This window comes from Amphiprion ocellaris, chromosome 9, assembly GCF_022539595.1.
Source record: "Amphiprion ocellaris isolate individual 3 ecotype Okinawa chromosome 9, ASM2253959v1, whole genome shotgun sequence".
Taxonomy (NCBI): domain Eukaryota; kingdom Metazoa; phylum Chordata; class Actinopteri; family Pomacentridae; genus Amphiprion; species Amphiprion ocellaris.
In genome coordinates, this window is record NC_072774.1 from 33,551,169 (window position 1) to 33,572,651 (window position 21,483).

At 41.6% G+C, this 21,483-nt stretch overlaps 1 protein-coding gene across 5 annotated transcripts in view; it reads right to left on the minus strand.

Annotated features, from left to right (window-relative positions):
- The window catches only part of LOC111569393 (intermembrane lipid transfer protein VPS13B), a 322,692-nt gene that overhangs the window by 188,962 nt on the left and 112,247 nt on the right, over positions 1-21,483 (minus strand). For all 5 annotated transcript variants that reach the window (XM_023271473.3, XM_023271472.3, XM_023271475.3 and 2 more), the window contains exons 20-21: positions 2,916-3,025; positions 29-161 (exon numbers count right to left, since the gene is read on the minus strand). In XM_023271473.3, the coding sequence (XP_023127241.2) occupies positions 29-161; positions 2,916-3,025 (243 nt within the window). The remainder of the gene's footprint in view (positions 1-28; positions 162-2,915; positions 3,026-21,483) is intronic.

Sequence of the window (21,483 nt, forward strand, 5' to 3'; positions counted from 1 at the left end):
AGACTGGGATTAGGAAATCCCTACCTACCTGTCACTGTTTTGGTTTTCACTGGGCTGCTGGCATAGTCTGAGGCTTGATTGGAGGGCTGTTTGGCCAGTGGCGTGCTTCCTACCGACGCCTCGTCCTCTCTCCTCTTGGCCTGAGGAACTGGACCTGGATTCTGTGATGACATCAGAGCATGACTGAGCATTTATGAGGCCATGTAAAGGAATTCTGAATGTAAATTTTACTTTTGTTTAGTCCTTGAAAAACAGCATGTTATCAGGTGGAAATGTGCCAACTATTTCACCATTGCTCTGCATTAGTAAGGCCATTGTAGAGCAAGCTTTCGAGATCTGGATTTATCGGGAGACCCAATACTTAATGCAATGCAAGATAGAAAGACAGGCAGAGAGAGAGAGAGAAAAGAAAAATGCAGTAGAACACAACATCAGCCTCCAAGACCAACAAGGACCAGTGACAGCTCCTTGTTTTTTTTGAGCAGTCTCCCATGCAGGCCAAACACACACACACATATTCACTCACTCACACACATACATACACGCACACACATCCTGGCTGGTAATGCGATGGCTGAAAGACAGAAGAGTGGAAGGTTGGTCTGAAATAAGGAAACCCCATTAGCATTAGCCAGCAGCACCACTAGGCTATGATACAGCTGCACAAGGCTGCAGGCCAACCACGTATTGCAGCCTGTCTAAACACACACATACACACACACTGATACAGTTGTTTTTCAATGACTAGGTTGGGACCCAAATGCTGGTTGTGGTTCAGATTAAAAATGGGCCACCAAATTACATTAGTAATTGAAGCTACTGACTGAAATATGCCGCTAAATCCTCCTGAGGTTCTTGCAAGTTAACAAAGGGTTAACAAAATACTACAGGCAAGCAGGTTCATTGCCTAAAGTCAGTTCTGACTTGAAAATCCTATTTAGTTCTGCTGAAAATTAGAACTTCAACAATATACTTTAAGTACAAAAACACTTCTATGTACGCCTGTTGCATACAAAAACAAAAACTGGAAAGGATTTTATAAATGCTTTGTATATATGATATTAATCTAAAGACAATGCATGGCACAAAATACTGCAGACAAGTCTTGTAACTGTTCTTTCTAAAATGCATATTGGTTACTAAATATTATGTATCCCAGTTTGTGTATTTTATGGAAAACTTGTCCACATTTTACTGCTCTCTGCTAAAAGCAGGTACCATACCCAGTGACCATTGCTCATTCCTTATGGATGACATAATATAAGTTCTTCTACCACACACACAGGGGCCTGGCAGGGAGGGTTGAGGGAGGGAGGGGGTATCACTGCTTCTCAATGATACCCAATGCCCCTCCCCTCTTGACTGTTTATGCTTTCCATTTCTCTCTGATTCTTTCAACTGTCCTCTCTTTCAACGTTTCTTGTGCTTTTGTCCACGTCACACATACTTCCTTCTCCCCATGTACCTCAAAACGTCCCCTCCCTTGTCCTGTTTTTCTCATTTTTCAGCATTTCCTGCCATCCTGACCCAAACCAGTCAGTGTCCTCTCAACTGTCCTTCACACACTGTTGACTGGCCTTCAGCTGAAGGCCTGGCCTACACCAGCCAGGCCTTGAGAAGTGGCCCTGACAGGCACCTGAGGCAGACAGCCTAACAGAAACGCACACATCTGCTGCAGCATGTCCACACACACCATACATGCTCGCACATGAACACACACACAGCAGTCAGTGTTGTGTATCCTTCACACTGGCTGCCGTTCAACTCATAACATGTGTTTACCCCCGTACAGTAACAACCTCCAGAGTAAGGAGTAGGTGCAATTAACTCTCTCTCTTTGTCTGATACACACACACACTGCATGCGCCATTCCAAACTGCAAGAGGTATAAAACAGAGCAACCTTAAAAACTTGAAAAAAACATTAAAAGTATTACAATATGATATGTTCATGTGCTATATATATTTATATGACTTTACAGGGTGAACCTGTGCTATATCCCAGGCAATCAGACTGAGCGTGTGTGTGAAGTGTGGGCACAGAGAATTCAATGTCCATAACCATCACCATGACCCCTGTCAAATAAATAGAGAGAGACTGGATGGAAGACAGGGAGCAGAGCACATGGAAAAAGGTAGTTGGGAAAAAGAAGGCAAAACTGAGGGAAGAAGTACTACAGACATGTACTGTACATTGACTTGATGTTCTTATCTGGAGCAACTCAGAGTGCAGCAGCAGTACATTATGCTACAGCAACTTCATGAATGTTAATTAGAATATGAAACATGTTTCAATGCACACACAAAGGTGGAGTTAAGTATCTTCAGGTCTTGTTCACAAATTAGAGGAAAATGGAGCTTGAGGTTGCCAGTGGGATTGGGGCAGCATCAACAGCGAAGCAACCATTGCACTACATTGCTATGTTTAAGAAGGAGAAGGAAATACATTTCCTCAATAGGCTGGCTTGGTTCATCTGTAAAGATAATCAAAGGAGCTCAGACATGCAGAGAGAGCTTAGAGTAAAGGTGCTGCCTCTCTGGAAAAGGAAGCCACTGAGGTGGTTCAAGAATTCGACCAAGATGCCTCTTGGACTTCTTCCATTGGAGGCTTTTTGGGCATGTGCAAAGAGCTGGAGATTCCAGAGCAGGACCAGAACATGTTGGACAGATTACACATCTTATCTAGCCTGGGAACACCTCACAATACCCCAGGAGGAACTGGAAAATGTTGCTGGACAGAGAGAGGTAAGAAATGTATTTCTTAGCCTCCTGCGACCATGATCTGACTCCAGATAAGAAGCAGAAAATGGATGGATGGATGGATGGATGGATGGATGGATGGATGGATGGATGGATAACAGGCCAGGAAGAGAAACTGACAGGTCTTGTCAGAGAACATCAGACTGGATCAGGTACCTGTTGCTGCTGTCTGCTGCTTCCTTTATGAGGTTGATATAAGAGCCATGTACAAAAGATTGGGTCCACATTGACAGCTATGCCTTGGACACTGACCAACAGGACTGCACCTGGAAAATACAAACACACAGAAAAACAAATCAGTTTTGAATAATGTAACTCAAAACACAAAGTAAATCAAATGCATGATAAATAAGCAGGATTAAAAAAAATAGGAAAACATATACTGTACATCTGTCTTGCTTTTACAAAATCAAAATTACTGCAGAACGGTTGTTTGAAAGCACTCAAGCGGTGGTTTGACTACGCCAAACTTCTGTAATCAACACAACTAATTCAATAAGATCCAGATAAAGAGATGCACAGAATGGCTGACTAAAGTGGAGACTATGTGAATTCATACAGACAAAAATGTTCTGATGTTGCAATTATAACTGCAAAGTAGGAGTCACATTGATATGATCACTGAAATCAATGTAAGGTAATAACCAACGAGTGAAAGTGACTTAGAGCAAATCTTCTCAGGTTGAGTTTCAGGTTCTTACACTGTTGCACAGTATACACTGTGTCCTAATGACCTGCTGGTGGGTATCGAGTCTGCATGTTGGACTGCAGCAAGGAGCACAGTTTGTTTCAATTGCACTGTTCAAAGTGGTATCACACTAAGCCAAGAATAACATTTTCTTTTGATAAATTTCTATGAAACTCGAGACTTTCTCTGGGTTTTGGTTTACTCTTAAATAATAATCTTTACCAACAATAAGCGGGCCCTGAGGTAATGCATTAGGATCCTATCAATAATGATTCCCATGCCGGCAGGATTAGTGCAGGGTCTCTGGCGTGCCGTGGAATGTCCCAGCATGACGATAGGAGGATGTTTCAGCTCTAGAAGGACTTTCAGCAGTTTAATGGAGCTTTGGACAAGACCCCGGTCTTCTGTTTCAGGCCCTGAGGCAAAGCCGTGTTAGTATGTGTGTTAGTCTGTGTCAGTGTGTGTGTCTGTAAGTGTGAACCTGTAAATGTGTGTGTTTGCTTCACCTCCAACAAAGCCTGATTGCTTGCTGTTTTGCCGAACATTTTAGTGTCTCTAAAGCATGGACAAAACACAATTACAAACCCTCCCTCAGCACACACACTCCCAAAGACCTGTACACGCATTTTTGAGAAACTAGCTCTCCAGCTTGGCACGAATTACTCCCTCCTCCATTATTCACTGTGAACAATGCAAATAAAAGTGCTCTAATTTGTTCCACTTTTACAACATTTAGTGATTTGTGGCCTGTGAACTTGTATATGTGTGTATGTGAGTGTTTGCAGTGCAAAGTAAATGTGAACGGCTGAAAGCATGAGCAATGTGAAATGTCTGTGTGTCAGTGCTGTCAAATATGCACTTCTGTGTGTATGTAAGGTGTGAAACCTTTAATGTTTAGATCTACAGTATGTTTCTTTTAGTGTGTGCACTTGTCAGTGCTAATGTTTGTATGTGTCTAATTATTATTGACCAGGTTCACTTTAATCCTAAACCATGATTTATCACTAGTAAAGAATCCGCTCTGGGCAAGGGAGAAACATTCTCTTCGGATCAAGTCAAACTGACTCAGTTGTTCCTCTGCTGCTTCACCTATCCCTTCATCCTCTATCACTTCATCCTCTTTACTATTCCACAATCCATCTACCCCATTAAACATCAATGTTATACCAGCAACTGTTGCTGGTTTTTGGCCCTTCAATTGTACCTTCATATCTACCTCTCCATTACAGTCTCTTTTCCCTCAAGGTCACCCTATCACTTCTTTCATCCTTTCCGAACCCCCACCTTGATCCATTTTCAGCCCACTTTACCCTTCCCTCAGAAACCATTCTTCCACCCTTCCTTGTCATCCTACAGCCACCTCTCTCCCCCTCCTCCTGACAAGGAATCATAACCTCAGTCCTGTGGCTTGAACTTCTATACCGCAGTGTGGCTGCTTAATAGGCTTTGGCTGTGGGTGTAGCGCTGGGGCCCGACTTCCAAATGGTTTCATCATAGCTCAGAACAACATGAGCAGTATAGGACCCAAACGGCTGGGAACTGAGTAGTGAAGATATGTTTAATAAACTGACCCTAAATTGTGGTCTACAAGATGCACTGAGCACGACTAAGCACATTCAATAGAAATGAGTCATCACAGAATAAATCATCTAAAATAGTAGATGGATTGTTTATTTAACAATTATTACAGAGATACATTTTATAAAATCACTACCCTCAATTTCATCTTAGGATATCTTAAGAAATGTTACCTTTTAATGGGGATCACATGACACAAACTATTTCTATACAGGGCAGAGGAATCAGAATTTGACACTCTTTAGGTCTTCTGTAGTGCTAAAGTAAACACAAAAAGCACAAATGTAATAAAGAAAAACTCACACGTAACTTTTGATTACAGAAAAACAGCACATCATTAGATGAATGAAGTCAACTTGTCAAGTGTATTAGAATGTCGTTTACTTAAATAACTGTTGAAGTAACTGCCAGTGCATTCACAGTGTTTTCAGTGTTGTGTCAGCAACTGCAATCTTATTGTGGCTGTGTGTCACGTCTGTTTGGCGTCTCTTAATGACAGCCATGACCAAGTTGATCCATCACAACACCACTCAAAAAGCCCTTTTTCTGAGATTAACAGAGCAAACAACCTTTTTTCACGTCTCTCTCCCCCTGCCAGTTTGACAATGACAGAAATTAAATATGTGTTGACCTGGCCTTTGAGACTTTGAAGACCAAAGCTTTACTATCCACACTGTGTTCTTGTTTCATCATTGTGTTGACATAACTGCCAAAGAGTGACACCTCCTTTGAAGCAAGCAGCACCATGAAACGGCCTGCCATGCTCAGAGGGCGACCTCGGCAGCAAGCTAACTGTTGTTTTTCTCCACTCTAACAGGGTGGCATATGGATAATTACAGAAAGTGATGACAATGATAACAAAGGTGTTTTTCTTACTTCCTAAATGATTCCTCAAGAAAACACCAGAGAACTGCTCAGTGGCCAAGGCTCTGAAAATACATACAACCACAGAATATACATGCATTCATCTGTGAAGACACACTTACCTTGACTCACCCACAGTGGACCTATTAATGTCAAAGGTGTTTTTTTTTTATCTTCAGTGGCTAAAGACCAGTAGAGTTAAAAGAGAGCATGGGGTTGCGGGTGTTGTTTTACGGCTGTCTGACATCAGGCTGCTTACAGCCTGAGGCTACAGTAATGCATTAGGCCAGATTGAGAGACAGCCTCTAACCTTTATGTGTATGTTCTTGTCAGTCGCTTCTTTTCTGGGTCAACAGTAAACTATCAGCTACAGATCTTTCTGTCTTCATACTGTCTTTTTATCAGGTTACATTGTTCATACATTGACAGAATGCAAAATCTGCTTTTGTTCAGTCAATGCAACCATGAAATTCAATAAACGGGGAGCGGCTAGGTCAGCGCAAGTTCAAAACCAAGTCCCACAGTGGAGACCAAAGCCCTGATTGGGGTTACAGAGGGCACAACCTCTCAACTGCAGGGCCATGACCCCAACATCAGAGTAACAGACAGGCAAACAGAGTTGCAAGGTTCTGTCCAATCACCCCCCAGGTAGACGGGAGTGGGGGAGAATTCATGTACCGGCCAGCTAATCGCCCCCTCAGAATCGCTTCATTGTTGGACGTGAGGCAGCGCAGGGACCCTGCGTCCAGCTTCTCCAACAGAAAATAAATAAATATAGCCCAGCCCGCGTCAGCCAGATGACTTCTGACAGGTTTGGTTAATTTCGAAGCCAAGTAGCAAAACAAAACATTACGCCAGCGTGCAGGGCCTACACCGCCTTTAATTGCTTTTCCGATGAGCTCATGACTCGAAGGTGTCCTGGAGCGAGCCATGCAGCCCGACAGGTGTTCTACTGGTGTGTGTGTCTGTGTGTGTGTGTGTGTCTGTGTGTGTGTGTCTGTGTGTGTGTGTGTGTGTGTGTGTGTGTGTGTGTGTGTGTGTGTGTGTGTGTGTGTGTGTGTGTGTGTAAGAGAGAGAGCAAAAGACAGAGCTGGAGCTGCTGACACCACCGAAAAAGGACTCAGCTGCGTGTGGGTGGGTGCAAGGAACAGTGTGTGCAGTATATGATATTTTATTGTGTGTGTGTACATGAATCTTTACGAACGTAATAAGTGTTTCTATTTGTATTCATTTAGAATGAGCTGTAGGAAAGTGAACAGGCACTGAAACCACACACATCCCACTCTCTGACACACATTTGCTGCACTGCTGTTCCCCTGCCGAGCTGCGACCCAGCGGCCTGGGGCAATGCCGCTGCAGGAGCCCAGGGGCTCAGGAAGGACACAGGCAGGTTTGACTGCAAACAGACCCTGGCTTACGGAAAGCCTGCTCTCACTCTGGGCCTATTTAACTCTCTGCACTGGAAGCTGGTATATATGTGTGTATATGAAAGTGTGTTTGGTTTTAACTGAATACATAAGCCTACAGGCCTAAGTGTGTGTGTGTCTCTCAATATGATCCAACTGCGGTAGCTTGCAGCTGACAGGCTAGACCCACCTCGTAAAGGTTGACTATAGCTGTGGGTACAGTAACAGTAATAAGGAGGAAGAAAGCTGGAGAGTGATTCAGCCAGCCAGGAAATCAACGAAAAGCAGACAGAGAGACAGATGAACAGAAGCAGAAAACCACCTAAAAATATACCGAAAGACAGATTCATAGACACATTTAAAGAGAGAGACAGAAAAGACAGAGAATACAGATACAGTACTTAAACAGAAAAAGCAGAATGAAACCGTGGATGATGAGAGAGCGGTTTTTCAAGAGGTCATTTTCCTAATCTATATGATAAGGAACTGAGCCAGTATGTCTCACAATTTGGCTACAGTCATCTCATAAATCTGTATGATTTATGAGATGACTGCAGTAAGTCTCTGTACATGCAACCTTCTGTGAACCGGATATATCACATACACCCAGGTCTGGATAAGCAGTAAAAATGTATGTGTTGAGCAATTTTGAAATGTTCATGTACACATTAATCCACCATATTTTTCAAAAATGTGTATTGTATGTCAACATGTATATATGGATAGTTCTGTATATGGTGACGTATTGAGTACAGGGTTCTTTCACAGAGTGAGATCTATTCATGTTCCCATCCAGGCAGAGGCTTCTTCTTTCCCATCTGCAGGGTTTAGTGACTCATGGTTGTTAGTTGTAGACCCGACACATTTCTCATGGTAAAATACGACTCCAGACAGCAGTACTGACCGTGCTGCAACGCTGTAGTCTGGACAGCTTTGGGTGGTGCTTGAGTCAACAGTAGCAACATTTTCCCTGTGTATGCATGTCTCTATGTTAATGAGCACATGTTCTTTAGTAGACAGATATAGTCTGCAAATACTTGATAGTGGCAAGTACTTAGATATATTCCGTGTAGAGCAAGATCTGAATGTAAAAATTGTAGTTTGTTTTGTTTTTTGCATAATTTTCTTAAGTATGCTGTGTGTGTGTGTTAAAGTGTGCTGCGTTTGTGTCTTTAATTCAATCTTTCTATATTATGGAACAAAATCTACAATTCTGTCTTGAATTGCATAAAGCAGACCACACACACAAACAGTCGAGCATGGGAAAATGGACTTATGCACATCCATAGAATGTCTTATAGGCCAGTAGTGAGGCCAGATGAGGGGGTTGAAGCAGCAGAACAGCAGCTCTGTCAAGCTCCAGATGTTGATAAGAGGCTCCATATCCACACATATCCCACTTGTAGTTGATTCCTAGCCTTCATAAATCCACATCAACTCTCATGGTGCTGAAAAGACAACCAGACACTGCACAATTGCTGCCTGTGCCCCTACTGAAACCCAACCAGCTCTGATTTGGACTATTCCAGCTGTTGTCTCTTCTCCTATCCTCTTTCCCCTACACTATTTCTCTGATATGTCACACTCCCTGTCTTGCTCACTTCAAACCACAGTGATAGAAAATGCTTACAGTCATAACCAAATGTGACCTGGCCCTTGTCAGCAAGATAGCTAGCCTTCTTAATGAGAGACAAAACAGACTTGGTCCTGATTGCATTAATGTATCATTACCGTATCCATCATGGACATACAGTGCACTGTGTGAACTCCAAATGAGCCCCAGTGCAATGTAAGGGGAACAGGAGAGACACTTCTGAGCTCATTAAAATAAACAGACTTTTGCTTCTGCTGCTGCTTTCCCACAGAAAGCTTTAGTTTTGCATAGTTACCTTGAAAACTCCTTATCACTGCTATCATTCAGTTGGCTCATGGGCTTTCTTTACAGTTCAAGCTGAGTTCTCTCAGTTTGTCATGAGAAGAGGGGGAGTAAAGCAATTGAATGTCTGTCATTAGGTGGGGTTGCTTCCAAGTATTCTATATGAATTACGCTGTACCAAAAAAAAAGCTTATTGCAAAACTTCTTTACATGATATTGTAATAATGTTACACTCTCGAGGTTACTGTAATAATTTCCATAAAGAGGAAATACATGGCCAAATAAATAATAACGTAGGTCTGTCTTCAAAATAATAATTTGAAAAAAAACAGTTTTCTAAGTGAATACAGAGCAGAAAAGGAACATGTAAAATGCATCTGCAACATGCAAACGGGCAGGAAAACCTCAAGCATGCGGCCTGTGAGAGAATACTCAGCCTGAAATGTACCGCCTGCCTGTCTGAATGTTACCAATGTTTGATCACATTAAAAGCTTCAGATATTTCACTCTTCGCAAGTGGGAAGCTTCTGATTGTCTATATTTTGTTTTATACTCTGGGTCACTTGATGTGAACTCACAGACGTGACTCTGTGTAATGGCAGTGTAACTTTGCAGGTCCTAACATGTTTGTCAAACATCAATCCATCTAATTAAACTAAATCAGTTTTATTTTTGGGTATTGCGGATGGGTTGCAGATGTGATATTTTCATTCTGAGACATCATATAATATGGGTAAAACGTGATGTGAACAAAAACAATTGGTACAAACATGTTATTGTTATTTCTAAAGTTTTATCTGTTGCATTTGGATGAATTCAGGTGATGAAAGGAAATTAAACACATACATTGTCTGTTTGACATTTCGACAAAGCTACTGTGTTTCCTTTTTTCTCTTTTTTTGGTCTTAGATCACTTGCTGATAACTTCTGCCAAATATCGTGTCAACTGTGCTTGCCTCTCCTATTTTGCACCTTCACCCAGAAAATGATCAGCTTCATAATCCAGCTATGTTTTCTGACAAACGTCCAGATGGTCGGCGCCCAGTTATGCCCTTCAGCTCACTACATAACCCTCAGCTTTCTGGAGAACATGCAGAACAATCAAGGACAAATTCCTGCCAAATTACCTTCAAGTATCTCCAACTCTGCAGAATCCCCGTTGCCGCAATCTTTCAGCTCGGCCTTTTGTCAGTTCAGTAGACTAAGTAATGATCTCAGTGACAGATCAAAGCCCTGGCTGAGATTTGGGTCACTCAGGAAGCAGGGAATGCTGCGCTGAAGAATCTGACATTTGCACAGTTATATTTAGTGGATCCTCTGTATGCATCTGGCTGTCTAGGGGTCTGGCTGTCATCCAGTTGGTTGGTCTGAATATTTCTGTCAAGCAATTTGTTTGGTCCATCGGTACAGTCACTTCTGAATGCTCTGTCAATCTTCACTAAATTTCAGGTGATAAGGACTCACTGATGTGACTTTTTACTATTGTGCTCCTCAGAGATCAATAAAAAGCACAGCCAGCATTTAAAAGTGTTTTTCCATGGTTGTTCAGTTGATTAGTCTTCATGTTAGCTACTAAGTTCTTCTACGTATTCCAAAGAAAACGTTGCTGCTGCTGCTGCCAAAAATAGAGGGGGAAAAATAATTTTGTGTACACAAGAGGATTTCTTCCTGGGAAAACCTACAAAACACCAAGTGTTGGGAAACACAGAGAAAATTTGTAGTTTTTTCTAATAGGTGATAGTGTAATAAAATAAATTCAATTAAAGTACATGATTATGGTTTTAACAAATGGTTGTTTTCACAGAGGGAACACAGCAGCATGTTTGCCAATAGATCAGTGCTTCACTGTGATGCAATTACTGTTACTCGTAATTACGCTCCACAGGTGCCTGGGTCTACATTACATGTTAGGATAAGATGATGAGATAGGCAACTGTAATCCATCATTCATCCCACAGCTGACATCCTCATCTGAAATCATTATTTGAATTCCAGTCTTATACTTTCAGCTAATTGTACACAACCCAAATAGAACTGTGTGTCCAAACGTGTAAGAGAAAATAAGTGTCAGCATGCGTGTTTTTGCTCTTTATTAACCATAATATGTATCACGGTGACAAGTGCTCACATTTCAGTTACTTCCTCTCCAATCCAACAGCCGAACAATAAATACACAACTTGGACAGGGAGAAATAGAGCAACATGTGGGAAATGGGGAGATGTTTATATGAAACAGCTAATATCTCTTAATCCCTTGTTCTTCTCTGCCTCTCTCTCTCTCTATTCTCAGTTTAAGTCTCTGTGGGTCCTTCTCTCAGTTCCCACTCCCACTATCCACCTCATCCTCTTCTTGCTTGCCACAGTAGATTGAAGATTACTCCTCTTAAAGACATAGTCTTAAGTGCTTGCACATTTGAACCATTTAGCAATTTAGTCTAATGGTTTCAGGATGAGCTATTTTAGCTGCTATGCAGGGGCGAAGGGATAGGGGATGAATGGGTGTACAGTGCAATGAAATACTACTGATTGGTTGCATTTCTCTCTCCAGGAAGAGGGTCACTGCAGTGTCAGTGCTACAAGGGATGAGCTCAAGCAGAGATAGGATGATTACAACTGAACAATTAGAAGTTAGCAGATGAGGGAAAATATTCCAAGACATGTTAGCAAAGTCAGCATTGAGATTATTAATGATTTAGACACATAAAAATCTCAAGTTACAGCAGGCTTGTAAAATGATAGAGACTTTTTTTGTGAATAAAGACAGACATGGTAAGACTAAGTTAAAACCCAAATCTAATCTTGCATGAAAACTTGCCTGCATGACAGGTGTGATAGGGCTTGACTAAGGACATGCAGTTGTATGTGTGTCCTTGCCTGTGTCCTTAAGCTTCAGAGAAAGAGCACTTTTGCATCTTTGGCCTGTTATTAGCCACTGTTGAATGAAGCCATAGTTTGAACACTCTTCACTGACAGTAGAGTAAAGGCCAAGAGTGTGTCTTGTTGTTGGAAGGATGTCACTCCTGTCGGCACACACACTGATGATAAAGAAGAAGTGTTTATACTCATCAGAGCTGTATTTAATACAGTCAGACATCACACATACAGACAGACATGTACTTGTACATGCACATATAAATAAAGGATGCTCAGGCCACCTGCAACACAGGATGTCCAAACTACTATCAGCTGCCCTACATTAACAAACCATGGCACAAAAGCAGTGATGAGTCAGCTACTCTAAACACACTTGAAATGTTCCCCAGGCTGGATTATTGCAGGACAGATAGGGAGGAGAGGGATATGAGGGAACATAAAGAAGCGGAAGGTACGAAGAAAGGAAATGGTGGGTGCAAAGAGGTGAGCTAAGAGAAAGGAGAAAGACAAGGAAAGCAGGAGAGATATATAGGAACTGTGAGGGATATGCGTGCGGGGCAAGGATGGGTCTTTGAAGGAAGAAAAGTAGCAGCAGCAGTTGCCAGAGAGGTTGCACTTATCCTTCAGTCTTTAATCTGAGAGTCATAACAGCCTTCATCTATAGGAACAATGACAACTTCTTAGTTCAATTGTCCCCCTTTTGCTGTCAAATCCCTAAAAACATGATGTGCTTGCACACATGGGTGTGTTCAAGCCACATGAAAACACAGTACGATGACAATTCATCTTTCTTCTTCACAGATGTCTGCTGTCTGCTGAAAACAGGGGAGATGACAGGTTTGTTCAAGGTGATGCAACAAATCCTGAAGTGATCCAACATCAGTCCAAAACTGCATGGCAACTAGTTAAAAACATAATTTCTGTCAAGGTTCATGAAATTCATAAAGGAATGATTTGAAGGAATGAGGCTTTTACTATAACACGGGAAACGCAGAATTTGTTACAGAGACAAAGAAATTGTTTCGTCCAACAGTTCTTATGCTAGTGATAACAGGAAGAGGAGGAAATCGCCATCACTGAACCATACCTGGCCAATAATCTGTTGTAGTGAAGCAATACTTAACTTTCATAAACTGTACAATTGTAGACCAAGACTCTGGCTCCTTGGTTAAAATCCACACCACACACTGACTCCTCAGATCAAGATTACGGAGAAAATACTTGTGATATCAGAAACCATGCTATTGCATAACACTCCCAACTCCAAATTGTCACTAACAACTTCATACAGCAGACCTTGTGGTCTTGCAGCAACTTGGTCATTTTCAGATATGCAATGCAAGACTGGTAAGCTAATAATAAAATTAAAAAAAACTTTGCCCCCTTCTTCAGCCAGCCGCTGTAACTATGGCCTGCATTTATCATAATGTCATGGCTGTGGCTTGTACTCACACAGCATCTTAAAAAACATGTGCTCCCTTATTTAACCCTTATTTATGCAAGCTGACTAGATCAACATCAGCTTTGTTCCCCCTTGGTTAGTTTGGCAGTAGTAACAGAGGTTCCTACCTGAGGGAGTGACAAGTTTACACTTTAAGTTGAGGTGAAGGTAGTTCATCAATGCGACATGGTTCAGGTTACATAAGATAGGCATTCTGCTTTTACTAGAAACTCTATGAACATGTTGGGTCAACTTTTAATTGTGAACCAGAGGAGGTTGTGGAAGCTGATGTCTAGTGGCTATTAGTGTCGGGAAATAGTCCTTTCATCTGCAAGCCTTGTATATGCTGTGAGGGGACAAGAGTAGTGCTGGAGCTGCCTGTGTTTACCGCCTGTTTATCTAATGGGCATGTGGGGGGCTGGAAGGACATGAGAGGTCAAACCACACACAGCGAGAGGAATCCAGGACCCCCGGAGGACCACTCAAAGTGATGAGATTTTACAACTACTGCTTGGTCTAGGGCTACTGCTGCTGCTGCATACACACATTTGTAGGAACAGGCTGACACACACACACACACACATACATACACACTCTCAGAGTGATGATAGTTTATTACTACTGTGTTAAGAATAAGTGCCCCTGGGGCAGGAAGATGAGTTGAAGGTTCCTGTGGACCTTAAGGCCCCCAAGGCAAAATGAGGGAAACACAGCTTTGAGAGGACAAAGTAAGTATACACTAGATTGTTGCTTTAAAACTTCTGTAAATACACGATGGTACACCGCAATACACACAATGTCAAGCTAATACATATACACCTACTAACAGTGTAGGTGTACATACACTGGTTTAATATACTGAGTAAATCCCGTGAAAAACATTTTTTTTAATTGAAAAAACTTCTTTTTCAGAGCATAAAGATCAATTTCAAAAAGTAGTAAAACGACAAGATATCCAACTGCAAATTTGCTTACATTTATGTTGCACAGTGAACAAATATATGAAAGAGGTTTCTTTCATAGCAGATGGTTACACTGCTGCCACCTGTGTGATCTCAATCTTAAGTACCAAGCGCCTGCACAGAGGACGGCTTTGTGCCTACCAAGAGAGAAAGAGAGTAGGGGATACTGAGAGTCACTAGCAACCAGCAAATCAAAGGCAAGTAGTCTGGTTTGTTTTCTCACAGTACAGGGCCTGAGTGAAAAAAATGGCTAAATAAAATAAACCTTTAATTTGACTGAAATTGGAGGCAACAAGCGCTGCTGTAAGAAAAGGCTGTGAAGTGTGATTTCTTGCGGTTTGGGTTAATCCTGATTGAGGAGCCCCTGAGTTGAAATGTCAGCAATATGAGACTAAAACAAAAATAATTACATCCAGGGTTAATGAACACAACTGCCTGAGGCACTAGAGAGAAATGAGGGGTGGGGAGTGCAAGAGAGAGAAAGAAGGGGAAAAAAATGAGAATGAGAGTGAAGAAATAGTTTAGGGTACAATTTGCCCTCATTTCTCAAACAGAAAGGGTCAAAATCATAGACCTATATTTGTCTTCATCCAGGCAGCTAAACTGCTAAGTCCCTTTGGTAAAACAATAAATTGTACATGAGCAGGCTGGCATTCTGATACCGGACCATCCATCTGGGACTGTACTATGTCGTGGATACTATTTCCCCTCAAGGCTAATGACTTGTATGAATAAAGGATGAAGCATGAAGTTTGGCAACACCATACCTCGCTTTTGAATTAGTCCATCTCTCCAACCTGCTTTCATCTTTGCTGTTATGTCTACATATACTATCTCAGCTGTGCAGGGAGCTGCCTATTACAATAACACTAGTCAATGGTGCTAGGAGGCACCTGCAGCTTGCACTGCTGCACTGTGTATGTGTCCATGTGTACTCTATGTAGTCAGTGCATGTGAGAGTCAAATAGGAAATGAGTCTAAGTTAGGTTGGTAGATAGGTATGCAAGAACTGAATGTATTCGTATCAAATTATTATTTCTCTTGGGAAAAAAATCTGCTAATTGATTAACGTATGTCCAAGCTGCCAGGAATACTGTGGAACACTGTGTGTCAGTATTTGCAGAATGTTTTAGGGAATTTGTGAGTGAGCAAAGATTTACTCCTCAACATCAGCTGCACGAAATGGTTCAGCTCAGTGCATAATGCCATGTGGCAAACGATGAGTATGCACATACTGTATGTGCACGCTTACATGTACATGAAACATCAGTGATTTGTGGCTACCAAACTCTGTATGATAAATTAAACATAAGGATAGAAATGTGCATGTATTACTTTTTATCTGTACAAGACCAGGAGGCCTTTGTGGATAAGCTTGTTTGTGTGTATAAACTTCAGGACACTCTACCTCAGTACGTCGCACCCTCTGTGCTCTTACAGCTGGCCCCACGGTACACAGCTGCTGGAGGGGGATGCGTCCAAGCAGAGAGCCTCACAGAAACAACAACCCACATCAAAGGAGTTCCATCAGTGGAACATGATTAGCAACCTTTATCCTACGAGTCTACGAATCCTCCCTTTACCAAGGCATCACTCATATGGCATTGGGAGGAAAGGGACAAGATATTTGCTAAATACAAGCTGACCATAAACTGATCTCCTATTATGTCTTCCTTTAGTTTTTTTTTTTTTTAATCTTTTGACTATTTCACATTTTCTGTTCAATTGTATTACCTTAAGACATATACTATGAGCAGGTAAACTTAGACAAAGTTACAGACAGCCATCACAACCATTTAATTCTATCTATCCATTAATGCAGAATTCTGACTATTCAATGTTTGTGTCTGATAAGATGTGCATTGTACTGGATGAGATGATTAAACAGTGATACATTTTTTTGCTGTGACATGGCTGTAACACATGACAGCCTGCTTACAAAATGACAGTGCACTTGTCTATGGGTTATGCCATGCGTACGAGAGAGCACACCTAGCCTCATTATATTTACTGGTCTCAATACTAGAAATATCGGCCTTATCGTTTAAACTATTGTGACTGTGTCATTTTGGTGCACAATTTCTTTAGAATGAGTTCTAATGTAATAAATTGAAAGTATAATGTTACATGAGACAATCTTTACAATCCGGTTCAGCATACACTGGCAACTTAACTAGCTAAGCCTCTCCGGAAGCAGAGGAAATGATGATCTGAGTGTTAAGACTGTCTTACTTTCACTGTAAGAAAATGGGCTAATATGATCTTCGTGGTGATGTGCTTTTGGGAATACAGACCCTCAGCTGGATGCAGCCAGTCAACTCTTTCGGCTCCAGAGGAGCTGCGTAATAAAGACCAGACAACAGGGTAAAATGAACTGATCTCTTATTCCAAGCCCAAGGGATGGTCAACATGGGTCCGCAGTGCATTACCTAACTTTAAAGGATTTTGTTCAGCTTGTGTTTTGGTCGCTGTGAGGTCAGAACCCTGAAACAATGTTGGATCAGAGAGGAGATAGTGTTGCAAAATAGGAGCTCTGCCGCTGCAAAGCATCCAAGATGTGGACCTGACCTCCATGATGTCACATACCTGGCTTAAGCTTCATGACAAAAACAACAAGGAACACACACGCAGACACACTACAATCAGAATTTGCACACACATTGCAAAATACATTACACTTTTTTTATACAAACCTAAGACACGCAACATTAGCACTTTAAATGACTACAGACCAGTGACACTCACCCCATCATTACTAAAGGTGCGTATCCACTAGAGGTGATTTTCCCACACATCAATGCACCGCATCTGAAAATCGGACGGATGGTGGGTGGTCAATAGTGGATCACAACATTGTCACGTGACAGCACTTGAGCGACAGCGGGCCACAGTGACCTAGCTTTCAGCTTGACAGTCCGGCAGATGAGTCGGATAAACACAGCGGCTCGGCCGCAAACTTCCTCTTTTATTTCAAAAACACTTAAGCAAAAAATATTTCTGAAAACATTTGAGGTGAAAAATAGCCTGTGCAGCAGCTGAATCTGTCCTCCTTTTAGGTCAGCGATGGCTAGTTTAGACGTTTGAGGACAGTTTCACGATGCGTGGAATCTCCGCACGCCGCATTGAATTTGCATAAAGTAGAAGTCCAGTCTATTTTATGCAAATGAGCTCCGGGTAAACATACCGGCTCACACCTGGAAATGTACCGCAACCGGACCAGCCTGCGACATGCGGTGTGTGAATCTGTGACAGATCGCTGACGGAGCGCTGTCACGTGACAATGTTGTGTCCCGCTAGTGACCGCCCACCATACGTGCGATTCTCAGATGCAACGCGTTGACGTGCAGGAAAACTGCCTCTAGTGGACAGGCGGCTTAAGTGTTTTGAGAGACTTGTTTTAAAACACATAAAATTCACCCTCCCCCTTCTTCACCAGCACCAGTATAATAGGACCACAGAAGATGCTATTGCCACAGCCCTTCATAGGACATTGATATATTTAGGTCAGAAAGGTACTTATGTGAAATTGCTATTTATTAATTTCCAACCCTGCATTTTATACCACAGTCCCCAGCAAGTTGGTCACAAAACTCCTTGACCTCTGTCTCAGCAGCTGTCTGTGTATGTGGATCAAAGACTTTCTGTCCCACCACCCACACACAGTTAGACTCGTTCCACACCTCTCCTCCAGCACCGGTGCACCCCAAGGCCTCTAAACATCTGACTGCATTGTTACACACCCTTCAAACACAACAATTCAATTTGCAGACGACACAACGGTGGTGGGTCTGATTAGAAACAATGACGAGAAAGCGTACAGGGATGAAGTCTGCAGTCTGACAACATGGTGTACAGAAAACAATCTTACACTGAATATCAAAAAGACAAAAGAAATCATTCTCGGTTTCTCAAAGTACAACAATGATCCCTATCCACTGACTATTACAGGGGAGGAGGTGGAGAGGGTCTCCTCCTTTAAGTTCTTGGGGCGCACATCTCAGAGGACCTCACATGGTCAACTAACATCACTACATTGGGAAAAATGTCAACAGTATATATGTATAGTGTTTTTAGGAGTTGCACAGCAAATACCATTGTACTGTTTGGTACAATAACAATAAAGCCTTCTGGTTCCCTGATAGGCATTATACATGCAAGCACACAAATAAACATTAACAAAATACACCAGATAGGTCAGTTCTGTTTTTTCCTTCATCCAAGTGTGGTGACAGTTATTCATTGTAAATCTTAAAGTCACGTTTTTAGATGTCACTCTAGATGGTGTGTTTTAGACATGCTCCGTGCAAACAAAACATTTTTACCAGTAGTCAGAGTAAACAGCACATTTTTTTCTTGCTCCTCATCACTGGACTGAAACATGCTCAACAGACAGTGACCACAACTACTTCAGGTATGCTACGCAGGGGCAAAAATATTTCTTACGACAAGTACACATGCTGTACATAAACATTCAGACATTATGTATAGCCTCACACACACACACACACACACACACACACACACACACACACACACACACACACACACACACACACACACACACACACACACACACACACACACACACACACACACACACACACACACACACACACACACACACACACACACACACACACACACACACACGTCAGATTGTAGTGGAATAAAAAATATGCAGTCAATGTTGTGGATAATGGACCTGACGTCAGGCAGACCTATAAACCCAGCTCAGGTGTGGGTTTATTTTTCTTGGACCTATCAGACAAGTCATGAAATAAGAATCTCACTGACAGACTCGCAGCTAAACAATAAATCGCTATTCTCACTTTCAAAAATGTTAAGTTGAATTACTGTTTAAATAAACCTTGGCATCTCCTCAGGCACGCAAGCTATCGTGCCATGTGACAGATCTCCCAGCGTCACCACTTCGACTGGTGTAACACCCACCACTGAACCATACAGTGTAAGCTGGAGCCAGTGCACCATTGGTCTGACCTTCTGTTGGGGTAGCAAACATCTGGACATGGCATGAGAGGTTCTCATTCATTGTGAATAAAAAAAGCTATTCTAAAACACATTTAAATGTTTTACTCACTTGCTGCTGAGTCATAACCAATGGGAATTATGATGGTAGAAGTCTGCATTACAAAACAGATTACTTGCTGTATGCGCCTTTGGGTATAATGAGGTAAACATTTTCAAAAATGCTTCATTACATGATACTACAGCTGCATACACCCAGTTTTAATGCAAGGTCTCACTATGACATGTTCTTGGGTGGGTATACATACTGTATGTGGGTGAAAGGCTCCACATATGTCCACCAATTAAAGTTAAAATGCAAAGGATTATGCACAATGTCTGTAAGAATGGAGAACATGATACTTCAAATATCTGGACAGTGACCATCAGTATTTCTTTGGTGGAGATCTTCGGGAGTTACCACTCGCTTTTTTTGAGAATTTTTGTCATAGAAGCAGACATAAGTGGAAAATTTTAAAGTTATCACATTGTCACACAAATGGTAAGCTTTGGCCACATCTCCAGGTATACTACTAACTTCTGACCTCTTCACATTTAGGTGTATTGATACGGAGAATGTCCTCTGGTCTTGACCTCTCTCCAGTCCTCCTAGGTTTCCTCTCATCCCAACCCACCATAAAGTAAAGGGAGTGTGGACATAATCTGTGGAACTGCTGGCTCACCCCACTATGACCTGCTTCAAATGTTTTACTACATCTGATTACATCTATTGCTGTCAGCCACAAAGGAGCTGTGGTTGGGGTACATCCTAAATAATACACAATGTACTGCAATTTAGAAAGCACAGCTGAGGTAAAAGTGTGCTGGTCAACAAAAACCATGTTCTGCATTTACCACTCAGCCTCCATTCTGACCTTCACCTAAGGTCTAATGTGGAAACCAAAGGTAGAAATGCAAGTTCTTTGCTGGCTGGCTGGCCTCAATCTACATGACACAATGCAGGGTCTCAACAATTTGAAAGGATGTGCACATGAAGCCACCACACCTTCATATTGAGTGGAGCCATATGAGGTAGCGTGGACACCACAAGGACAGTTTCTGGACATGCTGGAGGACTATAATGTCTTGTCTACCTTGGACTGCTTGAGGACATTTTTGGAAGGCTTGGAGTGTTAACAAATGTATGTGTAGACTGCTTGAAGCCACGGTGTCTCTATTAGTTGAATAAGAGGCAAGACAACTGATCAATGGAAAGGATAATGAAAAGGTTAAAAAAAAATGTGTATACTAATAGTAAAATGATGTTCTTCTATAGTAAAACCATGGCTGTATTACATTATGGAAAGGTGAACAACACCTCATCTCTAACTATGCAAATTACACAAACAGTAATTACAGTACGGGCACAAAGACAACAAGGTTAGGGGGAAGAATAGCCAAATTGACCTGACATTAGGAAAACACGATTGTTTAGATTAGGTGAAGACTGAGAAACAGTCTGGAATTCACAAGGTTCAACACAAGTACCAGACTTTCAAGTCATGTCTGGTTCAGCTTTTATAAAATACTACTGTAATTTCTCTTTGAACTCAGTACTGTGAGCTCAGATTGTGATAATTTCACTGTGTAATATTTATGGTTATTGTAAAAACATGGTTTTGTAAATAAGACAAGACCACATCTTATGAACGAGATCAACTCGGCTATAAAATATCACTTAATGGAGCTGCAATGACAAAATTTATTGGAAAAGAATGAATCTCCTTATGAGCAATACTAATCTAATTTCAAAAAAGGTCACACAAATTTTGGTCAGTCATTGCTCACAAGGAACAAAATAGTCACTATTCAAACACTCTTTTAATCATTTCAATCTAATTTTAAGGAATTCTAATAAAGTTCAGAAATGACACCTGAACTTACAGATAACTGTTAACAGCACCTAAAAGCTGCACCCATTTCTAATGTATTTTTGCCAAAAGCACATTACAAAGTTCTGACAGAGTGGGAAAAAGAATTAGGCCTATTAAAAATAAAATAAACACCGTT